The sequence below is a fragment of the Chiloscyllium plagiosum genome, unplaced genomic scaffold (genome assembly GCF_037043375.1).
Source record: "Chiloscyllium plagiosum isolate Xiang-an unplaced genomic scaffold, Cpla_swu_hap1 HiC_scaffold_32, whole genome shotgun sequence".
Taxonomy (NCBI): domain Eukaryota; kingdom Metazoa; phylum Chordata; class Chondrichthyes; order Orectolobiformes; family Hemiscylliidae; genus Chiloscyllium; species Chiloscyllium plagiosum.
Window position 1 is genome coordinate 17,524,311 of NW_028270170.1, and position 15,478 is coordinate 17,539,788.

Genomic DNA, 15,478 nt, shown 5'->3' on the forward strand with positions numbered 1-15,478 from the left:
CAATCCTTTTTACATCGAGTGGTTCATGCGCAGAATGAACTTTCAGAGGAAGTGATGGATGTGGGTACAACATTTAAAACATATTTGGATAAGTTCAAGAATATGAAATGTTGGAGGGATATGAGCCAGGCAGTCTGAGATGATGGTAACCATGGACTGTTTCCGTGTATGACACTAACTACCCAGTTCACAAAAATCATTCTTTTAGTCCCCAGTGTCATTTCTAATGGTTTAATGACAATTGATTTTCAATAAATGAAAGGCAGTTGTTGAACTTAAATAATAATGTTTTATTGTTGTAAAAAAAAAGCACATTATGTGGACAATGTCAAACAGTACCTTTGTCATCAGTTTGGCTGTCAAAACTATCGCAGTAAAGAAACTGTACATTATATTCTTGTTTGGGGAGGTACTGATAAAGTTGGCAGCATTTCAGAAGACAAATAGTTACGATGATTACATTTCAAAAGTCTAGTCCAAGTAACGTCGCACTTCAAGGAATTATCAACTACACAGTCATCCAGTGAAATTACAGTAGTTTATGAAGTTTTAATATTTATCCATCTGATTATTTAATATAATGGTTATGCTCTTTATAAAGCCTGTGTCCATGCTGTTGCTTTGTACACCAAAATGTGACACTTATCATACAAAACAAATATGTTTTATAATAGCAATGTGAAGGTAAGGAATGTTTTCTGCTAACTCCAAACCACTCAAGCAAAGGGTCAAAAATGCAAAGTTATTCTCCACATGTTCCATTCATTCAATCCCAAAATCACTCCTTCGGCTCCACACTTTTCCTTCACCATTGTGCTCTCCCTCCCTCTCTCTCTCTCTCTCTATTCTCCTATCTTCAGATTTTGTCCATTTAAGCACTGAAATTGGGTATTCTTTGTTCCTCAGTGTTTAAAGATGCACAAATACCTAGATGTGTTAATAATGTCACTGAAGTGGTGCAGAGTGCAATGTCTGTGCTAAGAGTCCAAATTAGAGCAGAATTCACTTTGCAACCTGGACAGAGGTGGAGACGGGAACAGACGCCTCCAACAGTCAGCCCACATCTGGCTGCTATTACATCATTACATCATACTATTACATCATTAACTTGTTTATTTTAACTGGATTAATGACCATTAGAACAGTAGATCGAATGCGCCAACATTCACAAAACAAGTGGCATCACTTGGAAAATGATGCTTTACCTTATCTAACCTTTTTTTACACAATTAAACAACAATGGCCTATCCCTCCAATTGTCCTGTCAAAAACTTCTGAAAACATGGCAGACTTCCAGGTAGACTTCAAAAGATTTCCTAATAAATCTCATTTTCACAAGACCAATATGATTGAGTAATTCTGCCCATAATGCTCTCTGCGGTGATCTGGCATTGAAATGTGGCAGTAATGTTCCATCACATGAACTTAGTTCTTCCCACAGTGCAAAACAGATACATTCGAGCACCTCTATAGAATGTTAGAATGCTGATATGGTTCTGGGAAATGCTGTTCTTTACTGAACAGAAGTGATCCAAGAGAAAATGAATAATAATAGCACTGGCTGCCAGTTTTTGCATTGAATAACCCCAATGTCACTTTAAAACAGGAGCTGCCCAAAGAAACATAAAACAAAATTACACCTTATCAGTTCAGCACAGTCTTTACACTTGGCCAACAGTCTCCATCTGAAGAACACATCTGAATAATTATTTCATAACTCCAATCAATTGTTGAGAATACAATACTCCTTATCTCAAAAATCTTTGAACTCTAATGTACAACAGGAATACTGTGTGAAACAGTTTTTCACTTGTGTTGGGCAATTGACTTCTGAAGGTCACACTGCTGTGTGCTTAACTCAGTTTTGCTGTAAATGCCTTAACACTTCTTGCAGTGCAGCATGTTATTGTGATCTAAATTAGTCAGGATTCAAAACAAAATGAACCAAAGGAAGGCGCTGTGTATTCTTATGCAGACAACATGGGCTGGTGTAATGGAAAGTAAATGATTTGTTCCATTACAGAAAGACAATATTATGTGCCTCTATCCACCCTCCCTCCTCTGACTATGTCTATGTCAAATGTGCAAACATGAATGTCAGAATTAGACCACTGTCAGGAAGCACAGGCAGTAGCCTTTTGTTAATAAGGCTTTGTACATCAGAAACCAAAAGTAAAACACAGCACATTACTAGCAAAATGTTACATTTCTGATCATTCAATTGTTGGAAAGAGCATTCACACAGTTTACTGCACAGACTAGATTACTCCAATAGCCCACATTTGAATTTCCTTATATTATATCAATAGAAAAATAAAGTGACGGTTTGTGTGTCTGCTACATGTGCCAGAAAAGTTGCTCACTGCTCTCAACCACCCACTGTCACGGTCTCATCTTCCCACCCTGAAGGGTTTTCCTATGTTTCTTGTGTCTAGCGATGCTCAATGATACTCAAAAATTCACATCAAATTTCAAAACATCTGAATACACGTGGTCTCAATATTTAACCAAGTATCAAGGCACTGTAAATCTTTTAAACTATATATCTATATTTGTATGTCTCTCCGTCACGAGAACTTTACAACATGTGCTTGCATGCACAACTAAAGGAAGGGACGCACAAGTGAATAAGCAAGATGAATGTCAAAAATGCTTCAATAATTGTTCTGATATGTTCCTGGAATGTTCTTTAGAAAATGACTACATTCTAACCCCTGACAAAATTCTTTTGATAATCGTGATATAATAAATAAGGAAAAAAAAATACACTTAGTCCCTAAACCCAATACAGACAAAAAAAATGTGCACTAATGCTCTATGTGCCATTAATTCATTGCAGCCTGACACATTCCAATGTATAGTATTGCAAGGAATTTTTCTTAAGATGTCCTGCAGCCCACAGAACTCTAATTATTACTTAACTTCATGATTTGAATTTTAGACTCCACTGACCCCCCCAACCCCCCCAACCCAAATCTTAGGATTCTCCTTCAATTCAATAAAGAATTAAAAGCTCGATATTGTATAATTGCAGGGTGAAAAGTCAGACATTGTAATAGAATTGAAATGAGAACCAATGTGGAATTATTTACTATACAAAACATGCAAAATTACCATTGCATGCTTTCAAAGCAAATGAAAAATCATACTTATTATCAATTTCGGCATTTTCTCGACAACTTTAGAAGATCAATTTTATTTTGCTGAATTTCTCATTTTTCATTTCCAACTAGAATCAAGGCAAGTATGAAATGGTCTCATGAAGGGGGTAAAGTGGATGTGGAATAGTCGGGGACGTTCTCATCAGTATACCCGAACAAGAAGCTTTCTGCAGCTACACTGTGAAGAGAGATCCCTCCCACAAAATAGGTGAGTTAAACTCAAATAAAGCAAGCTTTTTCTTAAAAGCCTAAAGGAGCAGTACCAAAGAAAGGTTTCTCGAACCACAGAGTGACAATACAGAGTTGCCAGAGAAAACCCAACAACACTGGATGAATGCAAGATTGTAACTTCCACAAGCAGTCTACAGTGTGCTCTCTGTTACAATTATTTCCATGTTGCCCATTCGAACCATCGCAAAATTTACCTTTCATTGGTTAAATAATGAGATGCAGAATTCACAGATTTAATTAGCAAAGGTTTTAACCACATCTCTCAACTCTATCAGCAAACCTCAGAGGGCACTATTTCTCCAGAAAAACTGCACTTTTCTTCTTAAACCAGGTGCTCAATTCAGGCCATCCGCTCTATATTACACCAGGCTTATGCCCAATAAAAAATTAATTGCCCTAAGTAATGAAAGCCTGCAGAGCATTCAGCCATGTGGCACTCAGAGCAGCGAAAAAATGCAGTGCTTGGTGTAGCTAGTTGAAGCCGGTGTACTCTCAAGTCCAGTTTACATTAAGCACTCAGAAAATCTCGCAATGTCGTGAAAGACTCCTCAAATTTGAACTGTTTGCGCACTGCTGTTCGCTCGATCTCAATGTCCTTGTCCAACTGCCTACACAGGGTGTAGGAGGCCATGAGCACTAGTTCCTCGGAATCCGGGCTGTTCTGTTCAGACTCAGACTGTTCCTCCTCCGACTCAGTTATGGATTTTGGCACCTCTAGTTTGGATGAAAGCCACGGGTGGTTTAAACATTGTTCTGCTTTTGCTCGTTTCCTTTAATGACAAAGCAGAAAATTAATACAGATACTGTTGTGTTCCAAACTTTTATCTAATTACTCACAATTTTGTGTTCTTTAATCTGTATGCAGATTTAAGTTTACCAGAGAGAAAGAAAATTACTGTAGTTTGCAAAATTAATTTTAATGCATTCCATTGCAAAGGTAAATCCCAAACAACTGATGCAAGTGCTTAGACTTTGCTGGATGAAAATTACAGTATTAATACTACAAGTGTCCGTATGACATTCCTTTGTTTGCTATTTTAATGGAGGTGTTACTCCAAATAAGCAATGAGTGAAAGAAATACAGGGGGGAAAAGTATTCAACACTGAAGACACAATTTCACGGCTAACCTTTGTTTCAGAGAATATTTTCTTTTTGATTGATGCTAAATAGACTCCCATTAAAATATGTTGTGGATGTTTACTGTGTTGTTTTGAATTTTGCTTGGAGAAATAACAATGCAAAAAAATTCTATGAGATGTCAAAGATAAAAATAAGACCACCAACTGCTTTTCTAAGAACTACAAAGATACTCATTAATTTAGTTTGATCACAACACAGAAATATATTGTGCCAATGACATTTGGCTCAACCAATTCAGGGTTGATTTGTTTCTCCACCTGAACCGTTCAAATAATTCTACATGGGCCTACTTGTAAATTTATTAAAACAATAACTTAACTTGGAAAAATGATGTATGAATACAAGAGCTGGACTTCAATAAGAGGCACCCTGCACTGCTCAGATCAGTGAGATAGGGGCCTTACTACTCAGTAGAATGACAGAGGTGAAATAAATGATGGACAAAGTAGTTGGATGAATTTGAACCAGGGACCTTGTGATGTGCAGTCAAATGTCCACTTGGACTGTACGCTTGCTAGAAATGAAATATTTCCTAGCCAGCAACCTTACGAGATATTTTTTAAATTGGCAAGCCAGAATGCAATTGCAACTTTATCAGTGACCAGTTATCCAGTCAGACTGTTTCAGGCAAAAGATATTATGCTCAATATGCCACATAGCGACACAAAATTGATCAAGTATAGCTTTCTATTGCATAGAAACTTAATGATTTTAGATCTCTCTGCCTTACTGATCCTCTACAACATGAAAATAGTGAGACACATCAAGAAATTGAGCAAAGTACCAGAGCAGGTTCCAAATGAACTAATGTTTCCAAAAGGTCCTTAAATTTCACTTATAGCAATGAGTAATTGGGCCTGAGGGGACATTAGAAAATATTTTCCATTACTCATCTATCAATCATTGAACCTCAAAATGGAGGTCAAAGTAAAAATAAGCTCCAATTCCAATAGAGCGTATCTACTGTATTACATTTTGGGTGAAGACCACGGGATTGCACAGTCTAATTTCTGCTTCTGTGTAGGTCCATCTGGCATATGGTTGACAACCTAAATTCTGACAATTTGGTTGAGAAACAATGTTATATTTTATAGTTATGCACAGAGAATGTGTAGTTTTGTTGTCCATCTCTCACCGCCTCTGAGAATCTGGAATGAAGCGCTAACCAGGTAATTACTATCTAAACTTGTAAAAACTCATCTGATTTACTAATGCCCTTTAGGGAACGAAATCTGCCATCCTTACCAGGTCTGGCTACATGTGACTTCAGTCTGGCCTACATATGACCTCAGACCCACAGCAAAGTGGGTGACTCTTAACTATCCTCTGGGTGTTAAATGCTGTCTTTGCCAGTGATGCCCAAATCCCATGAAATAAAAAGAACTGTCACAGTGTTGCTGGGGAGAAAGTTCCAGGGCTTTGACTTTGCAAAAAAATGAAGGCACAGCAATGTGTTTCTAAGTAAGAATGGTGCATGTTTTAGACAGGAGGTTTGTGGATGGTGGTGTTCTGAGATATCTGTTGCCTTTGACAGAGGAACTCAGGGGTTTGGGAGGTACTGCTAAAGAAGCTTTACGTAGTTGTTTCCAATTGGAGGTGATGTAAAGTTTCTCTTTTAACATGAGGTCCACTGGCAGTAAATTCCCAGTGACAGATAGGGAAAGGAGGAGAGTTTGTTTTCTTGTAATTTCATTACAGTTCCAACCTATTTTTACCAGAGAGTGTGATTTATGCAGAATCCCAAGCACTCCAAGAATCTGATACTTTGCTGATTAACAAGTTTTGATTTTCTGTCTCTTTTTAACTCCATATTATTGTCATGACCAGCTAACACCAAAGACAGTTATTCAAAGGCATATTAATCTCATACCTGGGGTCCTTAATAAGAAGGCTCTGAATGAAGTCTAAAGCCAAATTGGAGATGCCTTCAAAGATGTCTTCAGAGTAATCAATGTCCACTTTGGAAATATTGAGATACGTGGATTGCTTGTCATCTCCAAGAAAAGGTGAAATGCCCGTCAACATGACATAGACCAACACCCCAATACTCCTGAAAAACAGCAAACAAAAAGCATAATGGAGCTCTTATTCTTCATTTGAAGATAAACCAATCCTTGATGACAATGCATGAACCACAATAACACTCCTGTTTCCAAATCAAGGTAACGAAGGAATCAAACAATTCAACATTACTGTTGACACAACAACTTTGGTAGAGCTATTTTCACTTGGCTGTAAATGTGAAATCCATGTGGAAATCCATACTGCAATGTCAGGAGAGACATGAGACTTGAGTGATGCACCCATCTTCTGCCAAGGCTATAGCAGAAACTTGGACGAATGGTATGGAACGTTCAGGCAAGCCTATATTGGAACCTTTTTAATGATGCCACTTCTTTAACTGACTGTTTATCATGAAGTGTTGCACTTGCAGAGAACGCTGGTCAGGGCAGCAAGAATATTCAAGTTTTGAATTTTCCATCAAGTGCTTTGAGGTTAGTTTGTACAAAAGCCTTTGTTAACTGAATGGCTTTGCTGTTTTATTTCATAATTCACATCTACCCAGGTTAAATATATAATTGGGACATGACAGCCTAGTGGAATACTGGCCCTGAGGCTTGGATTAATGTTATGTAGTTAGCAATTCAAATCCCATCATTAGCAGATTACGGTGGTCAACTATTGGATTGGTATAAAAACCCATTTTGGGCCACAACTGTCCTTTACAGATAGAAATCCGCCATCCTCGCCCAGTCTAATCTACAGTGTGACATAATAATATGGTCGATCCTTAACAGCCCAGCAAGTCACTCAGTTGTATTCAAGGCTACAGTGCACCACAACCTTTGAGAAGCAATTAGAGGTGGGCAATAACGTGATGTTCACATCCAGAGAATGACTTAAAAATAAAATATTGACCTTACATTTTTGGCAACTACCCAAGCCCATAGGTATTATATATCAGTGACTAGGTACACATATAAATGAATTTCAATTTGCATATTGGTCAGAAAATACCACTAAAATCCACACCTACCAATACAGCAAAAAAGAGCACTTACCACATATCTGTCGCTGTTGTGATTGCCTCATAATTTAATATTTCGGGAGCTAATGGAATTGAAAACACAATTAGATACCTTGGAAGTTGAGGATCTGTTGTCTATGCACACTTGACTAACCATTTAACAACACTTTTAAGTGGTTTCACCCTCTGCACAATGTGATTCAATTAAAATACAAGAATTCAATTATTTCTAAACATATTAGCTACTGTAAATGTAGCATATTATGCTACCTGAATTTTAGGCAAACATACATTTTAATATTAATTCTCAATTCTTAGCAGACTGCTAACAGTTTTGCGAAGACATGTGTTGTCAGTTGGCACTTACCTACATACTCTGGAGTGCCCATAATTTCCCTAATCTCTTCAACATTATCCACTCTCCTGGATAGCCCAAAGTCAACGATCCGGATATTGCCCAATGGATTGCAGCTGGTCAGCAAGATGTTTTGAGGCTGAGAGGGGGAACAGAACAGAAATAAAGTTTCTAGTACACTGTTCACTGATTTTCAGGTTCAGAGCACAAATACTGTCAAGAACATAGGACATAGGTGTTTAAATGTATGACTGCTCTGCCAAGCTATTATATAGTTAGCACGCTGATAGGAACACTATAGTCAAAATTTTACAGTTTCTGAGTTTGTAAAGATTGCTTGCAAGTAATAAAAGGTCACATAACACCAGACTTAGCAACTTTAATTAGCAAAACATATTCAAGAGAAACCTATTTGCTCTTGGAATGGAGGTAACATTAAAAGTCACACTTATCGCCCATCCTGAGTCACTCTGGACCTTTAAAAACAACTACACACCTTGCCAAATAATTTTAATCAAAAGGCACGGGCTAGAGTTACACAGAATCAAAGAATTACACAATACAGGAGGAAGCCATTCTGCCTAAGGCACTCACTTTGAATCTTTCCACACCCCTGATCTTTTTGCATCTAATCTTTTTATCCATTTTATTTTTGGAAATTATTTCTGAACTGCTGTCTTCATTCTTTCAGGCAGTAGATTGCAGATCACTATAACTTACTTATGTATAATAAAAAGGCATTTCTCCTCTGCTTCTTTTGCTGGTTATCAGAATTACTGACTTAATTTCACAACTTGCCCTTGAGATCTGTGTTGCTGGTCCAGTCTTGTAACCCATAGAGCATCAAGGGCATCTTAACAAAAGAGCTTCAGTTCAAAGTGGATTTATAATTACAAACAGGGCAGTGAAAGAATGGGTAAAGTGTGCTAGACACTGATTGAACTGGATCGTATGAGAGCAATGATGACAAATCGCTTTGTCAACTACAAACTTGATGTGTATTGACAATTATTTATGTTTAAGGGAGCACATTCTTCATGAACAAAAAGTTTGGAAATTCTTTTGTTGTTTACCATCTCGATGTGATGTTGCAAGCTTAATTGGTAACAAAAGATTGTGCTACTAATGACTCAAGTAATCACGATCAAAATGATCAATATTCCTTCTGGATCTCTGCCTCTTGGAATTATGATATTTTATATTTTGGAAGAATTAATACTCAATTAATAGAATGGACTACTGCGAAATTAAATCTCCTCAGAATGCAGTATGTTAACAAAATAGGGAAGCACATGCACGTTGAAAGATCAGTTCCCCACAGCCACTGGCAATGTTTTGTGGATTCCCATTTTGCACATGATGGTGCTGCATACATTGGTTACACCATAACACAGTTCCACTTTACACAAATACAGACCTGAATCTGACCCATTAGTTCAGGGCATCCCAGATTACAGGTCGCGACACTCACTGGGGTTTTGAAGTGACATTCTGGGGTTGAGAATTGTAAGGCAGCCATGACTGCTGTGACCTCTGACCGAGCATCAACAGCTGAGAGGTCCATTTAAATCCTGATTTTTTTTCTTTGAAGAATCATGGGCACTGGACAACAGATAAATCTTTGAGGTTGGATTCCTGCTCACAAAGCTAGTGATTTTTGATTTGAAATGCTGTCCGTAGGTTAAGCATTTGGTCATCCCTCCACGTCCCAGCTCATTACCACCTGACTCTCTCAGGTCTAACTTGGCAATTTTCAAGCTTCAAAATGGACTCTCAGTTGATAAATGTATTGAAAGCATTTGAAACATCTGAAGTTCAGGTGCATACAGAGTCATTCTTTCACTCATTCTAACCCTACGCTGCTTGTTCTGAAGGGGAATTTTCTTCAACAGATGACAGTCGAGTAAAGTAAAAAGATTCAATTCCAGGTATATTGTCAATTTTAAACTAACATGAATAAAAAGTCATTCTTAATTGCAGCATTAAACTAACATGTAACGAGCCAAGATAGGAAAACATAAGACAAATGGTCTACTGTTAACTCCTATGAACTGCATCCATACTGTTTACCAGTCAAGACCTGCACTTGTATCTGTAGTTGCTGAACAGTTGCCAAATAAAAAAAAACAAGGAATCAGCAGCTAATTACAATCTGGCGAGTATCCTGTGGAACCTCAGGTAAAATCCACTTAGCCACAGATGAAATGAAATGAGTAGGCAGCAATCTTGTAAAGTCAGAGAGAGTCAATGTGGTGTCTTGTTGTACAAATGTGTCATAATGTACCACTAGATCATTAAATCCATCAATTAAGTAACATGTACAAGCAGGCACACTATCAAGCCTTGATTGAGATGCCTCTATAATCTCAATGTGATGTTGTGAGTTGACGTCCATGTTACGAAAACTTAGTCAACATCATGTAGGTTAGTATTTGAGCATAAAGCACCTTTAGTGGAACATACTTAAGAAAATTAGGGAAAGGTTTCATACGTACAAAATAAAATGTCATGATGTATATTGATCCCGCTGCTCCTTGTCTGTGGAAAGAAAGCTTCTGCTGGCACATTTTGATTTGTCTAATGAAACAGTGCAGCACTGTGAGGCCATTGCTTTAAACTTCTGACAACTGAATGAGAGCAAATGGCCTTATCATTCCATTCATTCATTGGTAATCACCACAAAATCTGGAAAGCAATACCTGGCCAATATAGATAATTCTCAGATGTAAACCAAGAGATTTCCTCAATCTCAGCAGCTTTTAAATTATTGGAATGGGTTCCTGTTTTCATTGGTACAGCCCAAGCAAGAATCGTGCAAAAACACATCAACCATTGCATAATTGCAACATATGGTGCAAAGGTGACAATTTTACTCAAACCACAGAACCTGTGCTTTCTGGTTGTTCAGAATTGGCAGCAAAGAACTCTAGACATCAAATTACTCCAAGTTTCATATGCTGAGGAATAGCCTTACCTTTAGGTCTAGATGCACTATATTATTCCCATGCAAATAGGAGACTCCATCTAGGATTTGACGCACAAGACGGATGACATCTTTCTCTTTGAAAGCCTCATCTTTATCAGCAACACACTGGTTAAAGATTTCTCCACCTGCAGCACTGTAAATGGGGTAAGGTAAAGTAATCATTAACATCAAGCTTATTAAATGAACAAAGCAAAATCTAATGCTGAAGGATGTTATTCATAACTGTTTTCCTGCCCTCCCATAAAGGGATTCAAAATTCCTGATGTACAGCATAGATATCGAAACGCTTTGATGGCAACTTAATAAGTACCGAATGTTTATCACTTGTCAAACTACTTTCAACCTTAAAGTATGTTAGTAAGCTTAGCATAGGAGCTAGTTTTTCTTCAGATTCTCTTGACTGGATGCAACGTTCTGCCAACATACTACGCAGTTAGTATCATCAACAGTAAATGCCAGGCTTAGATGTTTTAGCTCACAGAACAGTGACAAAGGTATACTTTACTTCATCAATGGCAAACAAGCCACACCCTGCATTTTAAAATGTTGATGTGGAAAAATTGTCACACCTTACACTCCCCATTAAGCTAACTCTTCCATTTGAGAGAGATATGTCACCACAAACAAACATTCTTCAGCGACCTCGTGATTACTGGAGAGGAGAAGATGACTTTAATCAAAAATTGAAAAATTAATTTCCATTAGGGGCACAGTACAGAAGCAATTTGATGTGAACTATTAAACAGGTGAACAATCTTCAGCTGCTTCTTTAAGACCATGATCTTGGCTAGTTCCCCTCCATCACTGATCCAAAATTTTGATTAAAATAACTGAAGGCAAATAGTACCTCCTGAAAGACAGAGTCTGAATCATCCATCAGTATTTATACAAACAAATGGTGTGTTTCATTTTTCAGGAATTATTATTTGTAACTGATTTTATTTAGCTTATTGGTGTTGTTCTGTAGAAATGCCTTAAACTGTTGTGCAATATTCTGCTTTGCTCGACTTACCAACTAACTATCGTGAAACAAAAGACTTTTGTAAATGTTTGCTTTTTCACATATGTTCTCTTCCCTTTCCCTCACCCTGACAAATCTACCCATACACAATGAATGGAGGAGAACTTCAAAAATGTTGACTATTTTCTGGCCAATGATGAGAACTATACAGCTGAAGGCCGCGTAAACACTAGATTCTAAAATACTTGTGGCAAAATTTAAGAAACAAGATATTTTCATGGAAACATCAAAATAGGGGAAAAAACAGTTATTTTTGATTTGATTATAGACTGATTATGTCCTTCGGAATTGCTTGACAGCCACTAGAGGAATTTAAAAAATTTCTCCAAGATTAGTGTAATGATAGATAATTCTATACATGTTTTATTGAAGAAATCAAGGCATTTGCTAATGCATGCCATGGTCAAAAAAGGCAATGCCCTACTCCATTAGCAACTGATAATCCATTTCCTTTCTAATGGGGAAAACACAGTGTCCATCCTTAAATCTTCAAATCCGGTTTGGAACCCATGACTTCATTGCCAGTGGTCCATACACAGTTATTGGACTGGGCTGCATAAAGGCATGGAGGCATTGAGGCATTCCTTGAGCTATGAACAGCAGGGCAGGCTCAATGGCCTACTCTTGTTCTTATGTTCCTAGAACACAGAAGCTTCCCAGAAGTGTAGATATGCTAAAGGTTACTGGCAGTGATAGGTGACTGGACAATGCACTTTTGGTGATGGGACAAATTTCAAATCTGACTCACTGATCTCAAGTTCCCTTGGTTCCTGGGCCAACTTGGCCCTGATAAATGAATGGTCAACAATGCAAGCTGAGCAAATGCAGACCATCACATCATGTGACAGGTGAAAGTGGAAACCTTCGTTTTAATCAAGAACATCTTGATTAATTGTTAAATTCTACATCTAAATCAAGATCAGTACAATGCTGTAAAAATTAGACAGTAGACAGGCAGGAGGCTGGAAGAACACAGCAAGCCAGGCAGCATCAGGAGGTGGAGAAGTCAACCCTTCTTCATAACCCGAAACATTGACTTCTCCACCTCCTGATGCTGCCCAGCTTGCTGTGTCCTTCCTGCCTGTCTACTTTGGATTCCAGTATCTTCAGTTTTTGGGTCTATAAAAATTAGATAAGATAACTTTTTAAAATGTTTTCATTATCCAAAGTTATAACAATTTGCAATGTACAGTCAACCTAAATGCATGGAAAATGCTCATCTTGCTGTTAACAAGCAGTTAATCTGATAATTTTGATGTTTAAGATAAGCTCAAGCAAGACACAGACACCTTTTTGCAGAATGTGGTCTCTTTCTTCACCTTGCAAATAGGTACACACACCCATACAGGATTCAAACCACATCACTGATGACAGGACTCTCACTTCTGACTAAGAGGGTTGTGGGTACAGGTTCAATATTACTGCTTGAACACAAAAAATAAGGCTGACACTTTCATACACTGACAGTGCTGCACATTAGACATCCACTGTTTTGAATGAGAGGGTTAACGGAGGCCATATCATGTCTCATCCCATACCCCCCATATTCAGGTAAAAGATCTTCAGCACTATTTTCAAAGAGTAGTGGCTATCCCTAAAGCCTTGGCCAATATTTATCCCTCAATCAACAAAGTAAACTGTCCAGTCATTATCACAGAGCTGTTTGAGGGAGCTTGTTTTGCACAAACTGCCTGCTGCCAATCCAATACTGGAACAGTGAGGATACTTCAAAAAATACTTTGGGATGGTGTGTGTATTCGTGAAGGATGCTACCTAAATGCAAGTCTTTCTTTCAATTCACAACATGCAAGCAGTCTTCAAATGGCTTAAACTGACCATTTGCATCCTGAAACTGTCATAGAGTCATAGAGATGTACAGCATGGAAACAGACCCGTCGGTCCAACCCATCCATGCAGACCAGATATCCCAACCCAATCTAGTTCCACCTGCCAGCACCCGGCCCATATCCGTCCAAACCCTTCTATTCATATACCCATCCAAATTCCTCTTAAATTTGCAATTGTACCAGCCTCCACCACTTCCTCTAGCAGCTCATTCCATACACGTACCATCCTCTGTGTGAAAAAGTTGCCCCATAGGTCTCTTTTATATCTTTCCCCTCTCACCCTAAACCTATGCCCTCTAGTTCTGGATTCCCCGACCCCAGGAAAAAGACTTTGCCTATTTACCTTATCCATGCCCCTCATAATTTTGTAAACCTCTTTAAGATCACCCTTCAGCCTCTGGCGCTCCAGGGAAAACAGCCCCAGCCTGTTCAGCCTCTCCCTATAGCTGAAATCCTCCAACCCTGGCAACATGGTCAACTTGGTGTGACCCAGCTGTCATGACCCACTGGACAACACATCCATCCTAAGGCAAGCCAAACAAAGACACGCATGAGACTTCCTAGAAGCATGGCATTCCAACTGGAACTCTATCATCAAACACATTGACTTGGCCCCTATTTCCCACCCCCTGGGAAAAAGAACAGGAATTGACATCACCACAGGAAATGACATCACTTATCCAAAGTAACCGAAACATATAAATAGAAAGCAGGAATCATCAGCAGTGCTTTGTCCGGAGGCTCACTGAAGATGTTACCTAATATGGTGACGAAACGTCTGAAAATGAACCTTCCAGCTCAGTGAGCAAACCTACATCCAGGACCTCAACCGGAGCTACAAATCTTCTCCAAGCTCACCCACTGGATTATTTTGCTGGCAATGACTGACCAATGGCAACTTCCATGTCGCAGTCCCTGTGTCAGTGTGCTGGGAAATTGGAAGTGACTAGGGTGGGAAATATTCAAGGAACAGAAGCTGCTTGAAACTAAAGGAATATCACCTGTTTGAAAATGTAATGCCACATCTTTGCAGCAAAAAATGGTGTAAGGTGCTTTTGTATTTTTTTTTCCAAAGATTTCTCCTGGTTATTGTTTCAATTTAATTCTGCACGCCAGTCCATTGTAGTGATTTACCGAATCCATTTTGGTCTTTTTAAACACCCCCACTCAAAGGAATGACCATATGTATTTATTTATGGTCTGGAGATAAGAACAGCCTGTTGTCAGTGCATTTATATCACACCTTTCACAGCCAGAAGGCAAAATGAACGCTTTTGAAGTCTGTTTTCTGTTTTAAATGCAGCAAGTACAACCACATGCTCCCTCAAATAGCAAGGACCAGATATTCTGCTTTTCTGATGATTGAGAAATAAATAGTGGTAGGCTCCATGCTCCAGCAGTGAGTGATTTCACAGCATACACCTTTTGCAGCTAAAGGAATTTGATTATCTGGAGGAAAGGTTTGTGTTGCTGCCTCCGTTTCCTTGATTATTTACACATGATCCCAGTGGCAAGGATGAGCCAAGATAGCTGGGTAGTTGGACACCTACAGCAGACACCCAGGACTGGCTGTTTCATTGCTTTTGCCCTTTACCACAGTCCACTTAGTGTTGCTAATTGTGCCTTGTACCATTTCATCGCCATGCGGCAAGGTGAGATAAACCCCAAGTCACCAAAGAAATTGAACCAGTGCTGCCTGCTCTTAGCC

General features: G+C 38.6%; 1 protein-coding gene across 1 annotated transcript in view; it reads right to left on the bottom strand.

Annotated features, from left to right (window-relative positions):
* Positions 1-266: 266 nt before the first annotated feature.
* The window catches only part of LOC122539859 (serine/threonine-protein kinase 17A), a 52,786-nt gene continuing 37,574 nt past the window's right edge, over positions 267-15,478 (bottom strand). The window contains exons 3-7 of the mRNA XM_043674985.2: positions 10,891-11,035; positions 7,929-8,055; positions 7,596-7,644; positions 6,404-6,583; positions 267-4,162 (exon numbers count right to left, since the gene is read on the bottom strand). Of these exons, the coding sequence (XP_043530920.1) occupies positions 3,901-4,162; positions 6,404-6,583; positions 7,596-7,644; positions 7,929-8,055; positions 10,891-11,035 (763 nt within the window). The 3' untranslated portion in view covers positions 267-3,900. The remainder of the gene's footprint in view (positions 4,163-6,403; positions 6,584-7,595; positions 7,645-7,928; positions 8,056-10,890; positions 11,036-15,478) is intronic.